Source organism: Globicephala melas, chromosome 19 (genome assembly GCF_963455315.2).
Source record: "Globicephala melas chromosome 19, mGloMel1.2, whole genome shotgun sequence".
Taxonomy (NCBI): Eukaryota; Metazoa; Chordata; class Mammalia; order Artiodactyla; family Delphinidae; genus Globicephala; species Globicephala melas.
This window is the reverse complement of record NC_083332.1, coordinates 1,045,812-1,065,156: the sequence shown is the minus strand read 5'-3', so window position 1 is coordinate 1,065,156 and position 19,345 is coordinate 1,045,812. Positions and strand designations below refer to the sequence as shown.

Here is a 19,345-nt window from a genome sequence, read left to right as displayed (position 1 = left end):
TGAATAAAAATTCACAAAATTGTTCAAAATAAAAATCTAGATCTCTCACTTTTTTCAAAAACTCAGGTCTGGGGAATTTCCCTGGCAGGTCCAGTGGTTCACTGCCATGGCCTGGGTTCAATCCCTGGTCAGGGAACTAAGATCCCAAAAGCTGCATGGCACAGCCAAAAAACAAAAACTAACAAACAAACAAAAATCAGGCCTAGCAATCCTATATTGCCTCACTTTTCTGATGACCTTGGAGGAACAGCCTTGCTTTAGTGGTAGCAACTACTGATGAGTAATAGATTACTTCCCACCTGAGTTAACAGGAATGCTGGCTGGTCACAGAGCCACACTGTGGACTAAGGCAGTGGTCCTCAACCTTTTTGGCATCAGGGACCGGTTTCGTGGAAGACAATTTTTCAACATACAGGGGAGGGGGGGTGGGGTGTGGGGTGTGGGGTGTGATAGTTCAGGAGGTAACGTGAGCAATGGGGAGCAGCAGATGAAGCTTCACTCGCTCGCCCGCCACTCAGCTCCTGATGTGCGACCCGCTTCCTAACAGGCCACGAATCAGTGCCTGCTGGTCCAGGGCCAGTGGGTTAGGGAACCCTGGACTAAGGGATTTCCTTTCTCTGTTTCTCTGCCTCTGTAGCAATGGCCTTTAGGTGAACATCCCAGAGAGGCTATAGGAATCCAGAAAAACAATAGCTTATTTTCTTTCACAAGGACCTCAGCTACAAAATATACACTTGCCTGGAGGTTGTGAGAATTTCTGGTCATCTGTGCCCACTGATACTGCACAGTCAGAGTCAATGGAGCATTTGTTGATGCAATTTTAGAAGGGGCACACTACATCTACTCCACTGCACTCTCCTCCACTCCAGGGTTTCTTTACCAAGATGGTTCCCCCTGGCCCTAGTCTTACAGTGGCATTATCTAGTGAACTCTGGGGATCATGGCATGTGGTTCTTTTGCAGGATAACTGCTGAGCATTATGTGATATTTACTGTGAATAAGAAAAAAAATTTGTGTTGTTATCAGAAGCACTGAAGGCTGTCATAACTTCCTGGCTCCTCAGGGTGTTTTCTGAGCCCACAAAAAATCCTGATACCCAGTCCACAAATTAGGACCCTAAAACCCTACAGTCTTTTCTAGGAGACCCTGGGCAACAATATATTTACCTTAGACCAAAACCAGAAAGATATATATATATATATATATAGTGTGTGTGTGTGTGTGTGTGTGTGTGTGTGTGTGTTACACGGGGCTCTCACCACTGTGGCCTCTCCCATTGTGGAGCACAGTCTCCAGACGTGCAGGCTCAGCGGCCATGGCTCACGGGCCTAGCTGCTCCGTGGCATGTGGGATCCTCCCGGACAAGGGCACGAACCCGAGTCACCTGCATCGGCAGGCAGACTGTCAACCACTGCACCATCAGGGAAGCCCAAGAGCTATATTCTTAATCATACTGACATGTGAGGCACACAAAGCATGGGACCCCCCTCCCACCATGAGAGTTGTGCAGTCCTTAATGCTGGTAGAGCCCAGTTGTTTTCAGATCACCTCACACAGTGAATGGAACTCCAACACCAAAGGTGGCTTAAACATTAATGCCTTTATTATTGCAAAATGCAGAGCAATAGGAGGCTTGCAATTCCCAGCTTTGTGACTCAGAGGCTGGGAAAATCCAAAAGAAATGTCACCATAAACAAACATGTCCCTGAAAATGCAGTCCTTCCTGTCAAGTCACAAATAGAACTCAGACTGGGTCCACTGGGCCCAAACTGGATCGGGTCCAGGCCCTACTTTGGAAATGGGAAGGGAATGAGGATCCCACAAGAGCTAAGACTACTCATTACTTACCCCACAAACAGGAATGGGACAGAAGTCAACTTCCCTGAACATGTTGGGAGATAACTTTTGCACATTGTGTGAACCTGCTGGGTAACACAGGTGAAATGAATTCTGTCATACTGGCAGTGACATAAAGCTAGAAAGAGCCTGGCAGGAAATAAAGTATAACACAGCTCCTTAAGGATTCCTACATAACACTCCCCACTGCAGATTTTTGGATGTATGGGCTTTAATTCAGATGAATGGCTCCCTCACAACTTCTATCCTCCACTGTAATTACACTAGAAGGAAACTGCACATCCCAGCTATCTATGGCCCTTCACTAGTGTGAAGTCTCTCGTGTTGAATGAGGTTATATTTGCAGCTGAAAATTTTTTCCAACATTCACTGCACTCAGGACCTTTTTCCAGTGTGAACCCTCTGGTGCTGGATGAGGCTGGAACTTTGGCTAAAGGATTTTCCACAGTCCCCACACTCATACGGCCTTTCTCCTGTGTGGACTCTCAGGTGTTTAACGAGGTTAGATTTGCAGCTAAACGATTTCCCACATTCATTGCACTCAATAGGCCTTTCTCCAGTGTGAACTCTCCAGTGGTTCTTGAGGTTGGAACTATGGCTAAATGATTTTCCACAGTCCCCACACTCATAGGGCCTTTCTCCTGTGTGGACTTTCCGATGTGAACTAAAGCTGGAGCTTTGCTTAAAGGATTTCCCACATTTACTGCACTCATAAGGCCTTTCTCCAGTATGAAGTCTCCTGTGGTGAATGAGGCTGGAGCTTCGGCTAAAGGATTTCCCACATTCACCGCACTGATGAGGCCGTTCTCCAGTGTGAACTCTCCGGTGGTAAATGAGGCTAAAGTTTTGGCTAAAGGATTTCCCACATTCACTGCACTCATAAGGCCTTTCTCCAGTGTGAACTCTCTGATGTTGAATGAGGTTAGATCTTTGACTAAAAGACTTCCCACATTCCCTGCACTCATAAGGTTTTTCTCCTGTGTGAACTTTCCTATGGCTATTGAGGCTATAGCTCTGGCTAAAGGATTTCCCACATTCACTGCACTCATAAGGCCTTTCTCCAGTGTGAACTCTCTGATGTATAATGAAGCTGGAAAGGTAGGTAAAGAATTTTCCACATTCATGGCATTCGTAAGGCCTTTCTCCAGTGTGGACTTTCTGGTGCTGAATGAGGTTACATCTTCGGGTACAGGCTTTTCCACATTTGCTGCACTTGTAAAGCCCTTCTCTAGTGAGGACTCCTTGGTCCTCAACAAGTGTGTCTGTGCAGTTGAGGGCTTTTTTGCCTTCTCCCCAGTTCTGATGCTTTTTTCCACTGTGAAAGACAGCCTCACACTCATTACTGTTGTTTGGCTTCTCCTCAGTGTGAATGACCTGTTGATGGAAAAATCCCATGCTGGCTAAGAAGTCCTTCGCAATCTCCATACAGATAATGGATTTCCCTGACAAGTGGGTTGTGCAAATCTTTACATACAAGTCTTGGTCTGCAGAACTTCTGATGGGTATCTTTCCAATGTGCTGCCCCTGGTACTGCTGAAGGTTGGCAGTGAAATAAAATTGTTTCCCATACGTGTATGGTTTCTGCCCAAGATGCATTCCCTGGTGCTCAGGCAAGTGCAAAATATCTCTCAAGATTGGGCCCCACATCTCAAAGGGCTTGGCCTTCTGGGGAGATGAAATTGCTTTAAGAGTTCTGATCTGTGACACTCCTTCTACAGAAATGCTCTGTTCAGGAGATGTTTCCTTATCTTCCACTTCATGCCAACAGCCTGAAAAAGTGATGGTGAAGTACACGTTAACTATATTGAGAGGGGGCAAAACAATCACAAATGTAAATTGATGCATCAAAGAATCAGTCCATGAAACTGTTTTCAGGAAAAGAAAGTTGGGGTCAGCTTGAGGAAGCAGCTGCTCTGCCCCACTGGTTCCCTAAGTTCACAGGATGGTGTGGGCCTCCCCAGGCACAGGACATGAGTAAAGGGTGTGGCCCAGGGAGAAAGGCATGTCCTACAGCTCATTCTTCTGCTAATGTCTTTTAGCAGGATTATATCTGCTGACAACGGGATGCTGTGCAGACGTCCAGTCCAGTCCCAGAAAAATCTGACTGGAACAAAGGTAAAAAATGCTTAAGGATAATTAGACACTTGCACACTTTAGGACACTACAAAGTGAGAATGCACTAAGGAGGGAACAGTGTGAGGAATAAGTGAGGTAAGCAGTCCAGAGAGGTGGGGAGTAGCTCTCAGCTGGAGTCAGAATAAAAATGACTAGTAGAAATGACAAGTCAGCAAAGTGTTAAGAATGGAGAAGGGAAGGTAGAAGTGAGGTGTGGCCACTAGCAATGGCACCAAAACACAATTAAACAGGACAGGTTCTTTGTATGATTTTGACAAAGCCCTGAAGTGATGTCCTCTCTCAAATGCCATTCATCTGTGTCAGGCCTGCTCTGAGCCCATCTTGTTGAGAATGGAGTCATGTCCATCCTGTGAAGCAGAGGACATTTTCTGTAGCCTCATCTGAGGATCTGCATGAGACCAAGAGTACCCAATTCCTAAGGGAATGACAGGACAAGTCAGTAGCCAATACTGTCCCAGACAACTCAGCACACAATAGACCACCAGAAAGCTATTTAAATACTACAAAAAAGTTCCTAAGGACAGACAGAGGTAAGAGAGCAGAAAAGTAAGAACCAGCAATGTGTCTTCCCTTCTGGACAACTATACTGGTAGAATCAATCTGATGTAACCCCTCTGCAATGCTAAACTGCTTTAATTTTGATCACTTTCAGCTCTTAGCATGGTACTGGTTTTCATTCTCCAACTCCCCTAACTCTGAGCCCTGGGGCAGGCACCATGTATGTGTTCCTGGAGAAGCTTCTAGGAGCCAGGTTGGGCAATAAGGCATCTGTCCTCCAAATATCAGAAATCTGTGCTCTTTTTGCTGCTTCTAATGATGGTAGTGCTACAGAGTTGGGCAGCCATTGTTGGAAACCACACTACCAATGTTGCAAAGGCCCTCCCCTCACTAGCTGAAGCAATTTCACAGGGGATTTAAAGGGCAGGTGTCTATTCCGTCCACCCCCCTCACATCATTTTTCTCTTAGTCCCATTTTGATAGGCAGAAATTCAAGGACTAAGGCACTCAAAAACAATCATATATGCAGGGGAATTTACAAAGTCACCATGCATATCTGGGTAAGAAAAAAATCTGAGTAGACCTTAACTTTATACCTCAGACTGATCTCCAGGTTGGAGACACCCTATAGCCATTAAACAAACAAACAGAAAGACAAACAAACAGATCCCAGCAAACCCTAGGAAGAGGGAGAACTGAATCTCAAGTTACCACAATGTAAGACACAAACACCCATTTTTCAACAACAAAAAAAAATCATGGGACATACAAACCAACAGTTTATCCCTCCACCCCCTTTCACCCTTGTTAAAATATCGTTGAAGCTAAAAGGGTATAAATTCAAATAATGTGTTATAATTTTAGCATGGTAAATGTAATTTCCATGGTAACTACAAAGAAAAAAATAGCTATAGAAAGTACACAAAGGAAATGACAAAAAATGTAAACATTTTACTACCAAAACACAAGTGGAACACAAAAAACAGTAATGAGGAAACAAGGGACAAAAGAGACCAAAAGACATGTAGAAAACAAATAGCAAAATGACAGAAGTAATTCCCCCCTCATTAGTAATTATTCTAAATGTCAATGGAATAAAATTTCTAAGCAAAAGAGAAACTGGCAGAATGGATAAAAGAACATAATCCAACTATATGCTTTCTACAAGACACAACTTGCCAGGATGGTTCAACATAAAAAATTCAGGGGTTTCCCTGGTGTTCCAGTGGTTAAGAATCCACCTTCCAATGCAGGGGACATGGGTTCGATCCCTGGTCAGGGAACTAAGATCCTACATGTCGCGGGGCAACTAAAGCCCTTAAGCCACAACTACTGAGCCTGCACGCCACGACGAAGCGTGCACCACAATGAAAGATCACATATGCTGCAAGGAAGATCCTGCGTGCTGCAACTAAGATCTGATGCAGCCAATAAATAAATAAATAAATATTTTTAAAACAGATACAAAATTCAGTGTAATATATCACATTAACAGAATGAGGAAAAAAATCATGCCACCTCAATCAATGCACAAAAACCACATGACAAAATTTAATACCCTTTCATGATAAAATACTCAACAAACTTACTTAAAATACTTAAAATACTTCTATCAATAGAAGGAAACTAGCTTAACATAATAAAAGCAAAGGATTTAAAATACATGACAAATATTGTACTCAACGGTAAAAGACTGAAAAGTATTCCTACAATATCAAAAACAAGAAAAGGACACCAGCTTCCACCACTACTATTCAACATAGTGCTGGAAATTCTAGACAGAGCATTAGGCAGGAAAGACAAAAGGCATCCATAGCTCATGAAATTTTAAAGATTCCACCACAAAACTGTTAGAATAAATGAATTCAGCAAAGGAAGAGCATACAAATTAAACAGTTGTGGGAATTCCCTAGTGGTCCAGTAGTTAGGACTCAGAGCTTTCAAGCCAAGGTCTGGGTTCACTCCCTGGTCCGGAACTAAGATCCTCCAAGCCAGGCAGTGTGGCAAAAAAAAAAAAAAAAAAAAAAAAAGAATTAAACAGTTGTGTGTTTTTTTTTTTTTCCTCCCAGCAACAGAGACATCAATGGTTTAATGGATGGGGGAGCTTACAAATCTGAAGCAAGGTCCTGACGTGACACCCCACCCTGTACAGCAGACAATGGGCAGGACATGACAACAGTCCTTGCTCCCGGGGGAACAGAAGATTACCAGTTATCGGGGAACTGGCATCAGGTGGGCTCATTAGTTACCAGGGAAACCAGTAGAGAGGCAAACCCCTCACCACCCCTTTGATAAGAATGATCACTAGCTGGGGCCTGGGGCAAGTGAGTAGGAAGGTCAGTCATGTGCATAGGGTATAGATGAAGCAGGCAATGGTCGGGCAGGGGATGTACAGAGAGCAAGAGAACAGCCATCTTGAGTGGCCTGACCATACACTCTATCCCTACACACACTGCACGACCCTTACAATCTTGGTCTACCCTCTTCTGCGATATCCCTGGGGTCAAGTATGTAGGGGGCACTGCAACCAGATACCACAAATACAATACAGACAGCAGCAGCCTCAGAGTATCAAGATACCTACTATGCTCAGAAGAGTCATTTGCCAGGATGTGGGCAAATTTTGGAGCCAAGATCTTACAAGGTCAATGGAAAGAGAGTCAATAGTAAGAGTGCCCTGTCCAGTTATAAGGAAGGTAAGGCCACCACGGGTTTTCACAAACCCAGAGCTACCCCCATGGGGAGGTCCGGATTTTAAAGAAACATTCTGGTGACCTGGCCAATGGTCAGCAGTCGCACTACAGATCTGTCTCCCCATGCTAGGTTGAGTGCCATTAAGGTTGGACCCATTAGATCCTTCCAAACAAAAAAGAGTTAATCCCACTAGTTGGACTTATGTGTCCAGAAGCCAGCCTATTCCATTCCACACAGCATAGCCAAGGGAGGCTCATGGGCAGTCAGCTGTATAGTAACGTTTACCAACGGGGTCCTTCTTTTTTTTTCTTTTTTTTTCTTTTTTTAAATTTTTGGCTGTGCCATGAAGCATGCGAGATCTTAGTTCAACAGGGCTCCTTCTGATGTACTGGCATGCAGGACAAAAATATGGTGAGAGTCTTTCTCCCCCATTGTCAGTAGTCCCCAAATAGTCATAGTAGCCAGGTCAATTTTTCATGGAAGTCTAGAGAAGGTTGACAATCACATCTCGCTGGAGACCCAGCAATTAGACTCACTTCACAGTGAGGCCAGTGTTGCTGCTCAGTCATGGAATAGATTTCCTCCTTCAGGCTAGAGATGAAATTTAAGACATCTAACAGGCACAACACAGGGGAGATTATGACAATTAAGCAAAACACAAGCAGTAACCACATTCTGAGATAACACACCTGCCTGTGGTTTTTCTCCTAGTCTGTAAAACAGTTCAAAACTCAACTTTCAATAACACAAGAACGTGACTAAAATCATGTATACGATGGCCCCTTAGTTTCACCTTGGATGTCTGAACAAGTTACTCCATTTTGACTTTCAAACACATTCCCTTCCTCAATGGCCAAAGCAGATGTACAACGCCATGTCTGAAAGATCACAAATAGGCTGCTCTGATCAGTAAAATTTAAGTTAAGCCAGAATGACTCCCCTATACCTCAACACATGGAGATTTTTCCCATCATTTCCCCTTCTGATTGCAAATCTCTCAGTAGAAAACATTGATGACTAAAATATCCGTCCCTCTAGGCTGGGGTGCTGGCTCCTACCCCAGGTTCAGATCATGTCCCTCAGTGCTAGGCCTCCTTTATATTTGCCTAGTTATACAAGGTGGGGAAAAACCAATCAGATCTCATGAACAGGCTCAGAGGAATGTTAATGGGCAAACACTTTATAGGCCATATACTTCTTTCTTTCTTTTTTTTAAATAAATTGATTTATTTATTTTTGGCTACATTGGGTCTTTGTTGCTGCACACGGGCTTTCTCTAGTTGCAGTGAGCAGGGGCTACTCTTCATTGTGGTGCGTGGGCTTCTCATTTGGTGGCTTCTCTTGTTACAGAGCACGGGCTCTAGGCACGTGGGCTTCAGTAGTTGTGGTGCACGTGTTTAGTTGTTGCGTGGCATGTGGGATCTTCCTGGTCCAGGGCTTGAACCCATGTCCGCTGCACTGGCAGGTGGATTCTTAACCACTGTGCCACCAGGGAAGCCCTAGACCATATATTTCTTATACCCAATTGTCACACAAGCATTGTACATGTGCTTTTAGTAGCAGACTTAAAGCAAGCAGTGTCACACTTAATGTGACACAGTCACACTGTCACACACTCTGTGGCAATTTCACTAGATAAGTTTCTTTCCATCCAGAACATCAGGGCAAAAGTATGGCTAACATAATAACTTTCATAAATACAAACCTCAATTAACAGAACTAGAATTTAATATCCACTAAAACATAGCCTTTTTTCTCCTTGAAATTACCCTCATCTCCACCAAACAGCCAAATCGAAACTAATCTGTTTGTAAAACAAGTGTGGTCAATTGACCACTTAGGCTCCTCCAAACTAGTTGTGGTGGAATTCCTCAGAAGGAGTGTCAGAATGAATTCCCAAAAGGCCTCTCAAGGCCAGGAAAGCCATGCCAAAGGCATGCCACCAGATTATGCCTTGGTGGATTTTTCTCTTCTAGAAGTTCCCAAAATATTGAGATTCCTGCACATGCCAGGAGTCAGCCTTTTCCATTCCCCTGATAAGGCTGTTCAGAACCCAAGAGTCCCCAATTTCTGGAGGCACCAGGCAGGGAGAAAAGAAAAATGTTTCAATTCTACACACAGGTGTAGTTTACCCAATTGCTGTAAGTCATAACTAACTTCAGGGGAAGGGCTTCCCTCCACACGTATGAAGCAAGGTCTTGGATCAACTACCCACCATGTGCGGCAGACGGCAGGCAGGACATGGCGGCAGTTTTCCACAGTTGTACTTCTACACACTAACAATGAACAATCTGAACAGGAAACTAAGAAAAAACTCCACTTATAAAACTATCTATCAAAAGAATAAAATACTTAGAAATAAACTTAACTAAGGAAGTAAGACTTGTACACTAAAAAGTATAAAACACTGCTAAAAAAAAATTAAAGACAGTAAGTGGAAAGACTTCTATGTTCATAAATTGGAAAACTTAATATTGTAAAGATGTCGATATGACCCCCAAGCCATCTACAGACTCAATGCAATCCCTATCAAAATTCTAATGATGTTTTCTGCAGTAATATAAAAATTCATCCTAAAATTCATATGCAATCTCAAATGACAACAAACAGCCAAAACAATCTTGAAAAAGAAGAACAAAGTTGGAGGAGTCACAATTCTAAATTTCAAGTTATCAGTGTGAAGCTACAGTAATCAAAACAGTGTGATACTGGAATCAAGGCAGACATACAGACCAATGGCACAGAATAAAGAGCTCAGAAATAAACTCTCACATATATGGTTAAATGGTTTTCAAAAACGAGGCCAAGACCATTCGACAGGGAAGGACAGGCTTTTCAACACATGATGCTGGGAAAACTGAATACCACATGCATAAGAATGAAATTAGATGGACACCAGGTACATAAATTAACTCAAAATGGATCAAAGATATAAACTTAAGAGGTACAAATATAAAATGCTTCAAAGAAAACAGAGGAAAACTTCATGACATTGCATTTGGCAGTGATTCCTTGGAAATGACATCAAAGGCACAAGGAACAAAAGGAAAACAAACTGGACTTCATCAAAATGAAAAACTTTGGTACATCAAACGATGCTAAGAAAATAGTAAAAAGGCAACTTACATAATGGGAGATAATATTTACAAGTCAAATATCTGATAAAAAAATTAATATCCAGAATATATAGAGAATTCCTAAAATTCAAAAACAAAAACATCAAGCAACTTGATTCAAAAGTTGGGAAAAGGGCTTCCCTCGTGGATCAATGGTTGAGAGTCCACCTGCCGATGCAGGGGACACGGGTTCATGCCCTGGTCCGGGAAGAACCCACATGCCGCAGAGCGGCTGCGCCCGTGAGCCATGGCCGCTGAGCCTGCGCGTCCGGAGCCTGTGCTCCGCAACGGGAGAGGCCACAACAGTGAGAGGCCCGCGTACCGCAAAAAAAAAAAAAAAAAAAAAAAAAAAAAAAAAAAAAAAAAAATTGGGAAAAGACTTCAACAGACATTACTCCAACAAAGATATACAAAAGGGTAATAAGCACACAAAAAGATGCTCAACATCACCAGCTGTTAGGGAAATGCAAATTGAAACACTATGATACTGGGACTTCCCTGGTGGTGCAGTGGTTAAGAATTTGCCTGTCAATGCAGGGGACACGGATGTGATCCCTGATCCGGCAAGATCCCACAGGCTGCGAAGCAACTAAGCCTGTGCACCACAACTCTTGAGCTTGGGCTCTAGAGCCCGCGAGCCACAACTACTGAGCCCACATGCCACAACTACTGAAGCCCGTGCACCTAGAGCCCATGCTCTGCAACAAGAGAAGCCACTACAATGAGAAGCCCGCGTACCACAACGAAGAGTAGCCCCCACTCGCCACAACTACAGAAAGCCCGCGCCCAGCAACGAAGACAAAATGCAGCCAAAAATAAATAAATAAATAAAAGAACATGCCTGTTTAAAAAAAACAAAAACAAAACAAACAAAAAAACCAAACTATGCTACCACTTCATACCAATTAGGATGGTTATCATCCAAAAAAACAGAAGTGTTGGCAAAGATGGGAGAAATTGGAACCTTTGTGCAGCTGTAATTTTAATTCTATTAAAGACAGATTTAACATAAGATGAAGCAATTCCAATTTTCCGTATATACCCCAAAAAATTGAAGCAGGGACACTAAATAACTGCACACCCATGTTCATAACAGCATTATACACAAGAGCCAAAATGTAGAAGCACTCAAGTGTTCCCCTATAGATTAATAGTAAACAAAATGTGCTACATTCATAAAATAGAATATTATTCAGCCTTAAAAAGAAAGGAAATTCTGACACATACTACAACACAGATGAACCTTTAAGATATTATGCTAAGTCAAAAAACCAGACCAAAAAAAAAACTGCTGATGATTCTGCCAATATGTGACACTCAGAATAGTCAAACTCAGATAGAGAAAGTAGAATGGTGGTTGTGAGTGGATGGGGGAAGTTACTGTTTAATGGGTACAGAGTTGAAGTTTACAAGATGAAAAACTTCTGTGGATGCATGATTGTGATGGTTGTACAATGAGAATTACTAAATGCCACTTAGAAGTGGTAAATATTTTGTTTTGCAAAATTGCCACAACTAAAATAAAGAAAAAAGAATCTTAGCAAAAGACTTCTCAAGAAAATTTGTGTAAGCAGTGACTATATAAGTAACTACACTTCCAGGCAGTCAGGAACAAATAAATGTGAGGTACAGGAAGGGAGCAATACTAGGGTGCCATGGAACTAGACAGTCACCCAGCGAGAGAGAGGGCATGACAGGTGGGATCCATTAGGCTGACCTAAAGAACAGCGATACCTAATCCTTCCCTGTGAAGCTTCGGGGCAGGAGGTGCTGGAGTGATAAGGATGAGAAGTAGACATGCACTCAGCTCAACCCTTGAACCACAGCACATACCCAGGCAACTGGGAAAGGAAGCAGTACCCATGGTTTAGATGGAGACATACTTGACCCTGGAGAAAAGAGGAAGGCCAAGCCTTGCCCAGGGCATAGGGGCAGGTGTAAGAGCTTACCCAATGAAGATGTAAGTGCAAAATTCTCCAGCATCACATCGTGGTACAGGCATCTCTGAGCCTCATCAAGGAGAGCCCATTCCTCCCAGGAGAAATACAGGGCCACATCCTCAAAGGTCACACTTCCCTGCTAGGACAGAGACAGATGAAATCATCAACAGCCTCACTCCTGAAGACCCACAATCTATCTCCTCACACATCTACCCCATGTCCATCCTCCTCCTAAGATCTCAGAGGAGATCCCAGATCCTGGTACCATTGGTGTCTGCTGTCTTCTCATATTCCCAGCACTGTGTTCACTCTGCTGTCCACTCTGCAACCACATGGGGCCTGTTAAGACCTAGATGCGTACACCTCCCTCATCTGATCCAGACTTCCCACTGCCTGCAGAACAGATGCCTAACCTCACAGGCAGTCATTCCAAGTCTGACTCTTACTCCCCACACCCAGTTTGTTCTCACCAGAAAGGAAGGAGACCTGCAATTCCCTAAACCAGCTTAGCCTCACCTCCAAGCACTTCCCGTTTTAGTGATAAGCTTCTACATCTCTTTCCATTGGTGGCCTGAAATGGGAACCCCTCCATCAAACCCCTGGACTCAACTCAGGACCCTGAGCTAATATTCTCTAAGGTCCACACACACAAAGATTGGGAAAATGGCATGTGACAAGTCTCATGACACCACAAATTTGGAGAAAATAGGGGTTGGGACCAGTGAGGGAGGACGAAACCGCCACTTACCTGATTAGGTTCCAAAAGCACTTCCGCAGCCATGGAAACCTGTGGGAAGAGGCAGGTCTTAGAGGGATGTGAGCATGGCATCCTACCAGGGGCTCAGGCCTTCCCTGCACCCCTGGGAGTCACCAGAGCCAGGTAATCTCGGACCGACCATCTAACCTCTGTATTGACTCTCAGCAGTTTTGTGTCCTTGGGGAAAAAACCCCAAACACCCTCTGCCGCAATGTCCTCAGCAGCCCTACAATTTGTGCTTCCACTGAACAGACTCTGGGGATTTTTTCAAACTTAACTTAGATCATGTCCCTTTTACGCAAAAATTTCCATGGCTCCAAGAGCCCTAAGAAGGAAGGTACAACTCCTCAGCCTGTCACTGCAGGTGCGACTCTACCCACACTTTGTGCCCTGCAGAAGCAACACGGACCCCAGTTTTCCCCAATCCTCCCGGCTCAATCCGACCTCCCAGCCTTTGCACCTGCCGGTGCCTCCACCTGTGACCCTCTGCCACGCGCCATCACACCGTCTGTCAGAAACAGGGCCCCACACACGGCCACCTCACCGTCCTGGACACCGGGGCCTGGGCTGCGGGCACGAGAGCAGGCGCCCCGCACTCGGGGCTTTAGTGTCTGGTGGGGCGAGGGCGGTGAGGACCCGCAGAACGAGCGTTTACCTGAGGCGGGTTCCTCGGCGCCGCCGCCGCCACCTGAGCCACAAGCCGGGGCAGAGAGGCGACAGCCGAGCGTCCCGAACGGACCGGGCACCAACGTCTCCAGACCGGCCCCGCAAGCGGCGATGTGCCCGACTATAGAACCGCCTCTAGTCACTGGGGACAAAGCCTCTTCCCGCGCCTCCTCTGTCTGTCTCCCCAATACAGACTCTGCGCTCTGACCCCAAGGACTGCCAAAATGACCGCCACAAAATACAGGAAGTCTCGCCTTCGCCCAGTGCGCCCTCCCGGAAATGCCGAAAGTCTGGATGTTCATTGGGTGTTCTTCGCTGCCGCTCAGCGCATAGCTTTCTGGGTAATGGAGTTCCCGCCGGCACACAGGCCCGCAGGAGCGGCGCCTTTGCTGGAATCTCCCAGGGAAAGGGTCAAGCAATGCCACGGGGCTGCTCAGAGCTGAAGGCCTTGTTCTTCTAGGTCGGAGAGAAGCTTCGCTTCCTTTCAAAGGGGCGAAGGCCAATTTCTGGGGAGCCCGAAGTGCATTTAGAAATCCTTCAATGCTATTGATCTCTGAAGTGTTTAGAAATTCGGATTCCATGCGAACATTGTCTGGTAGACGTGAACATTGTCTGGTAGATGCAAGTGATTATACATTATCCTATTGTCCTGTAAATGCACGCAGACTGAGGCATTAAAGTCATTTTTGTGAGCTTTAGTACGTTTTGTCTGGGAATTTAAAGAAAAGGAAAAAATCACCTGGGCCACAGTAGACAAGATAGAGGAGGCATATTGGACGGCTCTGACGAAGCCGGATGTGGTGGGATCCGGGCCTCTCCTTCCTGGTAGTCAATGATTAATGATTATGCCCAACTCAGTGAGAAACACCGTCTTATCCATAAAACATTAAATCATTTTATCTAAAAAACATAAATCTGTTTAACACATGCACATTCCTTTTTGTACTACACAGCTGACAGTTTCTCTTGTATGAAATATAACATTGGCTATTGTTTATTAAGGAGTACTACTCTCTGTACATTTATAAAATAGAAAGTTGTTGATAAACAAAATTTAACTGACTACATGTTAAAGATCTAAATGGGGGCTTCCCTGTTGGTGCAGTGGTTAAGAATCTGCCTGCCAATTCAGGGGACATGGGTTCGAGCTCTGGTCCGGGACGATCCCACATGCCGTGGAGCAACTAAGTCCCTGCGCCTCAACTACTGAGCCTGTGCTCTAGAGCCCATGAGCCACAACTACTGAAGCCCGCACACCTAGAGCCTGTGCTCGGCAACAAGAGAAGCCACCGCAATGTGAAACCCGCACACTGCAACAAAGAGTAGCCTCTGCTCCCGGCAACTAGAGAAAACCAGCGTGCAGGAACCAGAACCCAACGCAGCCAAAAATAAATAAACTAATTAATTTTAAAAAAGAAAGAAAATAGTTTTCAAAAAAATTAAAAGTATATAATCATGAATGTATCTCTTAAACATGAAATTCATTCATGAGCAGAGCATGTATGTGCATTTCACACCTACAAAAATAACAGTGACATCAAACACATGGTCAGAGTTTACGCATAACAAATTTCCTCCCCCCAAAAAATTTCCTTTTTAGATCATTTGAATCACGATCCAGTCATTTTGTCTTTTAGACCAGTTGTAATTAATATTTCTCTCTCCTTCAAAACTTTTTTTTCGTGAAGAAAATGGATCATTTGTACAAGATCATTTCCATCATTCTACTATCTAATTGCAGCTGTTTTATATTGTCTAACACCTTCTTCCAAATGGCCAATAAATGCATAATTTGCTCCAAAGGGTGATCTAATGTTTGTTCATATTTTTGTCAAGGATAGTTCCCAGGTGGTACAATGTCCTTCTCATTGCCTACAATGGAGAGCCATTATGACAGGCTGTATTTAACCCTTTCTGTGACATGAGGATTGATCATGAGGATTGATCAGCACAACCATGTGTTCCAATATCAGTTTCCCACAGCCTGTCATCGGTTGGTTGCAGCTGTCACTGATGATCATTCTGTAGATCCACTACTATACTAGAGGAAGCAGAATGTTAATATTCTATTACAATTTTTGTATTTTCACTTAGAATCCTTCTAAAAAAACTTTTCTGCATCCTCTATTTGATTACCTTGAAATAGTCTGTACTGGAAAGACAGTAGAAATCATTCATATTTCCCTTTATTTTTATGTTTCCAGAATAAATAGTCAATTCCTTAACTTTCTGAAAGGTTTCTGACTCTGGCTTTGTAGCATTACGAGCATGTGGTTACTTAAAGTACTTGATACATTTAAAACTTGTCCAGGTAATTTTCTTTGAGATTTAATTTGTACCATAACTGTGGAGGGGGATGCTTTTCAAGTTGAATCCTGTGGCATCCTCATTCTCACGTGACCCCAGTTGTGTGGTAGACTGTCCTTGTGTCCTGGATTGAATAGATGTTCCATCTTGAACATTTCCTGCACTAGATCTGGAATTGGCAAATTTTTTAAAGATGCTATTTTCTTTCATGAGAAAGTGCATTTGGAGAACACAGCCTAAGTAATTTGGATGGTAATTACTCAGAACAGGGCTATCATCTGTAGATCCCTTTAATGAGAGGAGATACAATATACATATATGGTTTAAACATGGTTTAAACAAATACAGATCAAGTTTAAGTTCATTCTTCCAAACAAGTTTAAAATGATATAATTTTTCCTTAAATTGTTTCCTTTCAATTTTTCTAACTTTTGATCAAACTGTGACGAATCTCTTGTATAATGTACTTATTAATTTTAAATATAAATATTTTCTTGAAATATAAACATGAGTCCATAAGGATTTTCCACAGATATGTTTCAGTACAAATGTACAGTCAAAACTGTTTTTTAAAATGTACTTGGGGAATTCCCTGGCGGTCCTGTGGTCAGGACTCTGTGCTTCCACTGCCAGGGGCCCAGGTTGGATGCCTGGTCGGGGAACTAAGATCCTGAAAGCAGTGCAGTGCGGCCAAAAATAAAAAAAGTACTTTAAGTATTACTATTTTGTATGGATAGACTACAACTTTATTACACAAAGAGATTTATATATTTGTTTTACTTTTGTCATTAAATTTGATTGATTGTTTTAATTTTATTTTGATATAATATAGTTTAATAAATAAGTAAAATATTTATATTTACCCCAAAGTCAAAATTATAATTGAGGTAAATTAATTCAGATATATCTAGTTTCTATTCGTCCCTCCACATTGTTTAATCTCTGCCCGTCTATATCATTACTTATTGAAGGTTATAGTTCATTCTTTAATTGTTTTTAATGTAATTGTATAGATAGATAGGTAGAGAGAAAATGTGTATTTATCTACATTATTTATATTCTTATTCCTTCACAATCATAAGAATAATTGTAGAATACTAAACATCTTTTAACCCACTTGCCTTTTCTCACTTAAGAATATATCCTGAAGGTAATTTCATACATGGAGGAAAATGATCTTCATTCAGTTCATGGCTGTAGGAAAATATGTTCTGTGAATGGTGCATCCTTTATTCAAATACCCCTTCATATGAACACTTGTATGAATTCCATCTCAAGACCTTTATTAATAACCACTGCACCCATAAGTATGTACTCCTATAATCCAGTTAAATTAAGAAAACGTGTTACCAAAAGAGAGGAAATCATGTGCTATGTTTAGCAGTAGATACAGCTGAGCAGAAGAAGGTGACACATTTATGTTCATTTATCTTTCTAGCATTTATTCATTTATTTCTATCTCAAATTAAAATCAATATCTCCTAGATATGAAAGTGAAGGGTTGGACTTCCCTGGTGGTGCAGTAGTTAAGAATCCACCTGCCAATGCAGGGGACACAAGTTCGAGCCCTGGTCCGGGAAGATCCCACATGCCGTGGAGCAACTAAGCCCGTGTGCCACACTACTGAGCCTGCGTACCACAACTACTGAAGTCCGCACGCCTACAGCCCATGCTCTGCAACAAAAGAAAGCTCTGTAATGAGAAGCCCGCACGCCACAGCAGAGTAGCTCCCGCTCACTACAACTAGAGAAAGCCCACCGAAGACCCAACGCAGCCAAACAAAAATTAAAAAAAAATAAAGAAGAAGAAAGTTAAAGGCATGTCAACCTGGAAATGGAAATCATCTTCCTCACTCAGACTGGAGTTGTGATCCTGGGAAACTCCTCCCTCTTTTGTCTTTTAAACTTCACTTTGTTGACTGGATAGAAGTTGAGATCCACAGATCAGATTATCAACCACTGGCCTTAGCCAACAACTTGTCTCTCTTCTCCATAGGGATCCCACAGACAATGGCAGCTTTTGGATTGAAATATTTCCTGGATGATGCTGGATGTAAACTTGTCTTCTATTTACACACACTGGCCAGAGGGGTTTCTCTCAGCACTACCAGTCTTCTGAGTGGTTTCCAGGCCATTAAGTTTTGCCCCAGAACCTCTTTATGGGTGGACTTCAGAATTCGATCCACAAAGTGTATTGGTTTCTGTAGTTTTCTTTTCTGGATCCTACAACTCTTGGTAAATGTCTGTATTCCTATTAGAGTAATTGGCCCAAGAAGTAGCAAAAATATAAGTGTAAAAACAAATTATGGATACTGTTCCCCACTCATGCCTGATAAATTTATCAGCTTATTACATGTAATTATATTATCTTACACGGATGTTATATGTTTGGGCTTCATGATCTGGAGTAGTGGGTACATGGTCCTTTTCCTGCACAGGCACAAGGAACAAGTCCAACACATTCACAGCAACAGACTCTCCCCCAGACCTTCCCATGAGGGTACAGACACGCACACCACCCTGATTCTAGTGAGCTCCTTTGTCTACTTTTATTGTCTCTCTTCCATTTTGAGTCTTTGCATTACTCTTATTGTGAATCCAAAACAGTAGCTAATGGACACGTCTGTGCTAATAGCATCACTTTACCTGCTTTCCTTTGTGTTCATCAGCAGTGACACCCATGTCTCTAAGTTCTTCTGTGATTTCTGAACCAGGAAAAAAAGTTTCCTAATCTAGCTCAAATAGCTATAAGTCTTATGATTTCTCCAGTTGGATCAATATTAATTTGTATTTTTAATTTTTTAAATTACATGATTGTCGGTCCAAATTATTCTGCTAGAATTGGGGATATAATAGTAAATAAGAACAACCCTTGCTAAATAAGCAAACAACAGATCTATAAACAAATTTTGAATTCCCTTTTACTAAACAAACAAAAAAATGGAATATATATATATATATATATATGAATACACAGGCAAACACAGAGAGATGCATTCATGTGCAGACAGAATTCATAAAAGTTACCATGGCATAAACATTGCTTTTCTCCACAAGATAGAATTATCAGACTTTTCACTTTGCTAAACCAGAAACAACAGCCTCTAAGTGGAGTGGCTCCTGCTAACACCAAGACTTAATACCGAACATAGCTGCAGTTATAACCTTCCCCAGAAATGTAATCAGAAGCAGTAAGTGTGGAATTGTGAGGTCGGTACCAATTGGACCATCTGTCACATGGGCCGTCTCCATTTCTCAAAGGAAGATGAGGTAACCCACCTCAAAAGAACTTTTTTCTCCAAAGGGAGATGACCTTATGTGAAATAATCCTTTTTTGTGTTTATGACTTCCCTGTGTTGCCTTTAAAAATCTTTC

At 42.7% G+C, this 19,345-nt stretch overlaps 2 protein-coding genes across 3 annotated transcripts; one reads left to right on the top strand and one right to left on the bottom strand.

Moving 5' to 3' along the window:
• Positions 1-1,333: 1,333 nt before the first annotated feature.
• On the bottom strand, positions 1,334-13,912 carry LOC115847996 (zinc finger protein 211). Of its 2 annotated transcripts, none has more exons than XM_030848277.2 (4): positions 13,654-13,912; positions 12,990-13,028; positions 12,251-12,380; positions 1,334-3,626 (listed from the first exon to the last, which is right to left on the bottom strand). In XM_030848277.2, the coding sequence occupies exons 2-4, from the start codon at positions 13,020-13,022 to the stop codon at positions 2,233-2,235; spliced, it is 1,557 nt and encodes a 518-aa protein (XP_030704137.1). In that variant the 5' UTR covers positions 13,023-13,028; positions 13,654-13,912; the 3' UTR covers positions 1,334-2,232. The 2 variants fall into 2 exon arrangements, with proteins under 2 accessions (XP_030704137.1, XP_060145344.1); XM_060289361.1 differs by having other exon boundaries at positions 12,251-12,377.
• Positions 13,913-15,598: 1,686 nt separating this feature from the next.
• On the top strand, positions 15,599-18,679 carry LOC115848028 (vomeronasal type-1 receptor 1-like). The gene is given in 3 exon segments (XM_030848309.2): positions 15,599-15,657; positions 17,789-17,925; positions 17,928-18,679. Coding segments are annotated over 3 exon segments (948 nt in total).
• Positions 18,680-19,345: the final 666 nt, after the last annotated feature.

Coding starts and splice junctions, on each gene's coding strand:
- LOC115847996 (XM_030848277.2), bottom strand. CDS start 13,022: ATGGCTGCGGAAGTGCTTTTGGAACCTAATCAG. Junction 12,381..12,989: donor TGCTTTTGGAACCTAATCAG/GTAAGTGGCGGT, acceptor TCTCTGTCCTAG/CAGGGAAGTGTGACCTTTGA. Junction 3,627..12,250: donor TGCACTTACATCTTCATTGG/GTAAGCTCTTAC, acceptor TCACTTTTTCAG/GCTGTTGGCATGAAGTGGAA.